Below are 6,836 nucleotides of genomic sequence, written 5' to 3' on the forward strand. Positions count from 1 at the left end.
TTGTCCTTAAATATTAAATTACTACATTTCTCATATAAAGAAAGTATAATCTTGAACTAATTCGGATTATCTCTTAAACCAAGGCTTTAAAACATTCGCGGATTTTTCAATAAACAAAATAACGTTATGGTTTTATCTCAAGTTTATGTTTGCGAATATCTGAGCAAAGTGCATTGCAAATGAGATACATTTGTATATTTATTAATAACTAAAAACTTTCAGAATAAAAGACATAATGGAAATTTGGTAAACAGATGTCATTTATGCGAACGACCGAACACCATTTTTGTTTATTTTGCATATTATCTTTATTAGTTAAAGCTTAATTTCATTGATTTGCAAATGATGTATTGAATAGTAATAAAGCTTCCTTAAAAATACCAACATGCTAAATGAACTGGAGAAAAAGCAAACTTGAACTGTAAATGTGGTATTTTTTTCTTTTTAATGCAATTTGTAAATGGAATTGAAACAATATCTTATTAAACAATATCTACAGAATATCACTGAAAACATATCTTAACTTCAAGACTTGTCCCTAATATATTTAACAGAATTTTATTCATCATATATTTTTAGACTGTTCATGAATTTCAACAAATTAAAATAGTTTTTTCTCTGTATAAGAATTGTTCTTCAACTAATAGAAAGACGTCATTAAGCTCTTGAATGGTTTCCAACTTAAACAAAACATAGTCTATATTTAATGCACACTAGATAGAAAAAGGTTAAGGACGCACACAAAAATCACATAGTTACATAATGTTCTACTGATACATTAGAATAAAATCAAACGTTAACATGAAACAGAATACTCTTGAATTTCATATTAATTATGTACACAATTCACTATGTTTAAATACTACAATGTCATGTTTATATAGTTAAGTGTTGAATCGTCTGTATTAGCACTCCGCATTTCCATGTACGCATGTCCCTCTTCACTTGTATCACCAAGTTCTTGGTACACATTTTTGCTATCAGTACTAGGGTTAATGTAGTCATAGGTTGGGGTTGTCTGACTTTCAGGGGCATTACCTTAAGTATATTGGTAAAAGTGTAATGAATTCACATAAAAAATGTTGCATTTCAAAACACTAATAAAGATACAGACATATTAAAATTAAATAAATTACAACGTATACCTTTTTAAATGAACAATAAAATAAGGTTGTTTCTTGGTTTTATCTGTCACATTTATTTACCCAAACTACTAGTTATAATAAAACGCAAGCTAAAAGTCATTTGTCTTTGTTTTGAAGATAAATTGCGCTTACCTGTAGCTGGGGTCCCACCATGTTGATGTTGAAGATTACGTTTTCGCCTTAAATAAAATTATGTATGATATTTTTCTTGTTATATTATCATTCAAATATTTGCAAAATATTAGCAAACACATAATTTTTAGTAAGCAACATCATAATTAGTATGCTAATTTCACACATTAATTTTACCAAAGATGCCTGATTGTATTACAAAGGCATACAACATTGTTTTGCCATTTTATTGTGTTTGATGCTATCTATAAAGTTAACTTTTAAACATAAAACCCAACAAAAATACCTGATATATTTGTAACCAACAAATGCCAAAACAATACAAAGTATTGTGAATACAAATGTACCAACAGCAACACCAATTGTTGTTCCCATATTTGTAGAGGAATCCACTGAAGATTCTTGTTCTGTAATGTTCAAAGAGTAAAAGAAACAAAAATATTGTTTTACTTTGCAATCATATTCCCTGCTAAGCTAGACATACGATTTTCTGGCCTGTTTACCGAGTAAACTCAAATGTGACATGCAATCAACCAGTAAGTAGTCCCTACAAAAATAACTAAGCTTTAGGACTGGATTACTTTCGAGCTCGAATTCATTTTTTTATCCATAAACAAACATTGTAAAATAGAAAAATAAGTCGGTAACATATTTACATATTCATTTAACAAGTTTAAACTATTATATAGCGATTTACCTCTCATGTGCAATTCAAAATAATGGATGTATTGCCCGACTGAGTTCCTCACAACAACTCGGTATTGTCCATAATCTGATTGAGTAACATTTCTGATAATTAAGACGGATTGTAATCCATAAGATAGTATCATATATTTACTGCTGTCATAATGTAATGACGTGTTCTGTTTGTACCATGTGAATTGTGTTTTGTTCTGTTCGTCAAAATAATTCTTAGCTATGAATTGCAGTGTTACGTCGGTGTACGGAATAACTGCTATAATGCTTTCTTTTAAGCTGTCAGTTGCCGGCTTTGGAAGACCTAAGATATGTGTATCAAAATAAAACGCCAGATATACGTGCTAGTAGTTTTAAAACTGTTTTGTTAAAAATGATATCCGCTTTGAAAGTGTTTGCACTAAAATCATACACTAAAGGTGATAAAAGTCATCTTATTTATTAAAGGTCCATTTTGCCAAAATTATTCACAAAGCTTTTAATTCTTTATGTATATTTGTAGGTTTTAAAAGTAACTTTTGGCAAATTATTTGAACCATTCTTTCCTTCTGTTAATCTTTGTCAATTCGTACAGTTATAGGAATAAAACATTTTTATGGAAGCTCAAATACTTCTTTGTTTACATTTTACTACTTTTATGACTAATGATTTCACATTAAGCTTGATATTTCGTCTACTGTTGGCAGATTTTATCATGAAGTAAAATAGTACTGGCCCCTCGCCGCTCTTATTTTGATCCTGTCAGGAGCTTTTTTTTTCCTTTTATACAAGGAACTTATCCAGCTATCAGGCAGGCGACTGTTCTACTTCGATGATTGCTAGCAGCTGAAATAACGCATGAAGGGACCCGATGTCTTCCACCACCAGCAGTTAAAATGGAGAGTTGCCACATGACCATAACAGATTAGATGTGACTTAAAATCCACCAAAACAAACAAATACAAACAAATAAAGAACAAATCTGTTTAACCTTACATTTGACAATAAGAATCAGTGTGGACTTTGCTTCGTGTCCAGTTGTTACATCATTTCTTGCAGAACACTCATACTCTCCAGCATCAACACAAGACACTTTCTGTAATGTATGGCGAAGTATAGTCGTATTTTTCAACAATACCAGTCTTTCATTTTTTGCATTTGTGACGATTATGTCTGGGTTAGGATTAGACTCGGTGAAACAAATCAGGGATACATCTTCTTTATTGTTGACCGCATAAGTTGCTCCTTCTGGTTCTTGTCCAGATATTGTGAAGTGTACTTTATCCGGAGGAACTAAAAGAATCAATGGTCCTCAAAACTGTTTTACTTGAACGTACATGTAGGAACTTACAACACTAAGTAATACGCAAACAATGCTACTTGTTATTCGTTTGTTGTTTTCATAAGTTTCAAGGGTTGAAAGTAAAGAACTTCTATGAACAGAATTTTTCTTCAGCCATTCACTTTAAACTATAGAGTTTTCTAACGAATCTTCGTTGATTTCTATTAATTTCAGTTTGTTTCACTAGACTGAAAATACCAATACAACATTGTTGATTGACTTTACAGTAAGTGATTCGATATCCACCCATATGTGGATGTTGAATAAGATAAGCCAATCATAGCTGCCCTGTTACATTTGTGTGGAAAGCTGCTATAAATCGACCGCGAACTGTGATTATGTCGGATAAATGCTTGCCTATTTAATAACGGTTTATTTGTTTAAAATATTTTCATTGATCAATCAGCAATACACACCCTTTTCCCCATTTTTACACAGTTCTAGTCGGTTTGAACATAAAAGCAAACTTTAGTAAGTTTTAATGGTTGCAAATACTACAATTTGAAAATGTTACATTCTAGTAATATGAGTAAAGAAATCATAAAATTGTACTTACATAGAACCTCAAACTTGACATTTGTGATTTCTTTACCACTTATGATATGATTAGACTCGCACGTGCAATTATTCTGGTTTCGTTTTGCCTTCCAAGTAATTGTAGCCGTAACCGTTCTGTTTGTTATAACCAATGTTGTTGAACGTGTGTTGAAACAGGTCAATGTCAAAGTAGCCAATGGATTTCCTCCGGTAACAGAGCAACTCAGAGTGTTTGGTTCTGATTCAACAACTCGAGGTACCGTGTCGTTAGTGAATCCATGGATGAATGGTGGACTTTCCGGGGGATCTTTGTTTTTGAAAGTACAGTGTAAAATGATCAAATACATGCGTAAAAGTTTGAAACAGTCAGAATTCTAAGACTATATAATGTGTTATGAATTCTTTGTTTAAAGACCAAAATATATAATTACGTAAAATATTTTATTGACAAAGGTAAAGAGTCAATTAATGCGAAGATCTTACATGACACATTTAATACGATTTCTTTGCTTGAAATATCAGCATATTCCATTTGTGTCCGAACTTCACAAAATAATGTCCAGTTGTTAATCGTCCTATTTGGGAGGAATTCGAGTATGCTTTCAGATGACACTAAACCATTGTCGTGCTGATTATATCTTTGTTTAGAGTGGTGCGCGGTCATGTCCACTGTAATGTTTTCTTTGAAATGACGTATGTACCATTTTACTGTTGGAGTTGGCCGGCATGCTGAGGTAGTACACGTTGATAATTGTGGTTGATATTCTCTCATGTAAATGCTTGCATTTGAACGTAAGACTACAGTAACAGCGGGAACTAAATTTTAAGAAATATCTCGGATATGTTTCATAATTCATGACACCAATGTTGTACCAAAGTATCTTTATTACTTTAAAATTTCATGTAGTACAACTTGATATCAAAAGATTTTAAATATATACTTTTGATAAACTAAATGACAAATTTAATTAATTGTCATCTGTTCTACTATGTCATCCGACAAATGTGTATTGGTAAAAAATATGAAAAGTATGACTTTTTTGCATTTAAGTTAAACATTGTTACATGTGTATGTAAAATATTTCAGAAAAAATAACTTTGTCACTTTCATAATCTCAATCGAACTGTGAAAGCTGATATAAACGTTGATTTATCACTTAATACCATTGAAGACAAACTCAAACTAACTAAGACATGACTTACCGTTGACAATAATTGTAACAGTGTTGCTTATCCTCTCACGGTCAAAGCATTGCCATGAAACATTGTGATCGCTTAATTGCGCACGTATTATCGAAACTGTGAAAGATGTGTTTGAAGGGCAACTGACTTTGAAAATTGTGCCATTACTAAATGCTCCATTGCCAATACATGTACCATCTGTGTCTCTAACAACATATGGAGTATATTTGTTATGTACATTCCATTTGTTCCAATCACCTCTTCATATCCATTATATGTGCAAGTAAATGTAAGGGTCTCATTTAGGTTCACCTCTGCCTTTATTGGAAAAAGTGAAATGCTTTTACAGTTTCCACCTTAAAAGAACGAATTAAACCAATTATTTATAATATTTTCAAATGTTATCTTTTTTGACATAAATCAATAATTTTGCCTTTGATAAACTTTGAATATGTTCAGCTGCAACAAAGACATATTTATGCCTGATACAATGTCTTAGCCAATTTGATTAAACTGTTTATTCAAATCATTTGAAATAGAAAAATAATGTTAATCCAACTCTTTTGCCATGGACGCAGACACTCCAGGCCCGCAGGGTGTTTGTAGAGGTAAATGCAAGTTAAAAGGGGCATATTTTTGCAGAAAATGTATGCTTGAAAGATAAAATATGATGATACATGACATTACTCATAGGGTGTTTAGTCTATATAACATTTAAATAAACTAATTAATAACTTAAAATAAACGTACCGTTAATGTGAATTCCATGAAGCAAAAGAAGAATCAAAAAATTTTCCATTTTGCTCTCTTTTTGTCAATCATGATCCGCAGTTTTCTTCAAAAATATTTTCACAATACATGTGATATCAATACCATTATATACAACATTTTACATTGTTCATCTTCTTGAATAAATTAACATATTCAATACAATTTAATTAAATGCTATTGCACGAGTATTTATAGTTTGTTGTTAGTTAAATGGCACTACGTTTTCTTGAAGCAGTACACTTTCCAAACATTGTGCCCTTGATCTTTTATTTACTACGTCAATCACACGTAAATAATAATTACGTTTTTGTGTCAAATGACGATCTAGTTTAAGAACTGAAATAACCATTACGTTCAAGGGCACTGTATCATTGACATTTGATTTGCTATACCATATAAACTTGTTGAATGCAAATACCTTTTCAAGTGTCAAATGCTCTGCAATTAAGATCATCAGATCAATGCGAGTTTTCCTTTGCATATTAAACACTGAAAAGTGGGAGATTTCAGAATATCGCTATAAATAACAATTTTCACTTGTTTTCCAAAGTATTATAAATATTAATAGATAAATAATAATCTGATCATTTAGAACATTTTAGACACAAATCAAATTTGTGTTTGTTTGTTTTGGTTTGTTTGTTTTGGTTTATATCACACCGACACAGTGCAGGTCATATGACGACGTTTTAGCTTTACTGGTGGACGAAGACCCTAGGTGCCCTTCTGTGCATTATTTCAGGCACGAACGGGCACCTGGGTAGAACCACCAACGTTCCGTAAGCTATATAATCAAATGCACAGGCGTTGTTATGAACACGAAGTTCAACTTAGACTTTATAAACGATAAGGTTAACTAGATATAATTTACTACATACTGTACAAAATACTATGTTTCCTTACAGATCAATAAATGTTTATATTAACTGATATCAAATAAAGGTATAAAAGGAAAAAATAACTTCCTACCTTCATACCTCCATACTAGATATTTTATACTTCCTGTTGTAAACGAAAATATTTCAACTATATGAAGCTATTTATGTACCGTT

General features: G+C 31.5%; 1 protein-coding gene across 1 annotated transcript; it reads right to left on the reverse strand.

Annotated features, from left to right (window-relative positions):
- Nucleotides 1–229: 229 nt before the first annotated feature.
- LOC132758864 (synaptogenesis protein syg-2-like) lies at nt 230–5,272 on the reverse strand. The gene is made up of 8 exons (XM_060750570.1): nt 5,035–5,272; nt 4,315–4,647; nt 3,851–4,138; nt 2,949–3,245; nt 1,975–2,277; nt 1,564–1,684; nt 1,278–1,324; nt 230–1,038 (listed from the first exon to the last, which is right to left on the reverse strand). The coding sequence occupies exons 2-8, from the start codon at nt 4,601–4,603 to the stop codon at nt 863–865; spliced, it is 1,521 nt and encodes a 506-aa protein (XP_060606553.1). The 5' UTR covers nt 4,604–4,647; nt 5,035–5,272; the 3' UTR covers nt 230–862.
- Nucleotides 5,273–6,836: the final 1,564 nt, after the last annotated feature.

This window comes from Ruditapes philippinarum, unplaced genomic scaffold (assembly GCF_026571515.1).
Source record: "Ruditapes philippinarum isolate M1 unplaced genomic scaffold, ASM2657151v2 ctg271_1_1_1_1, whole genome shotgun sequence".
Taxonomy (NCBI): domain Eukaryota; kingdom Metazoa; phylum Mollusca; class Bivalvia; order Venerida; family Veneridae; genus Ruditapes; species Ruditapes philippinarum.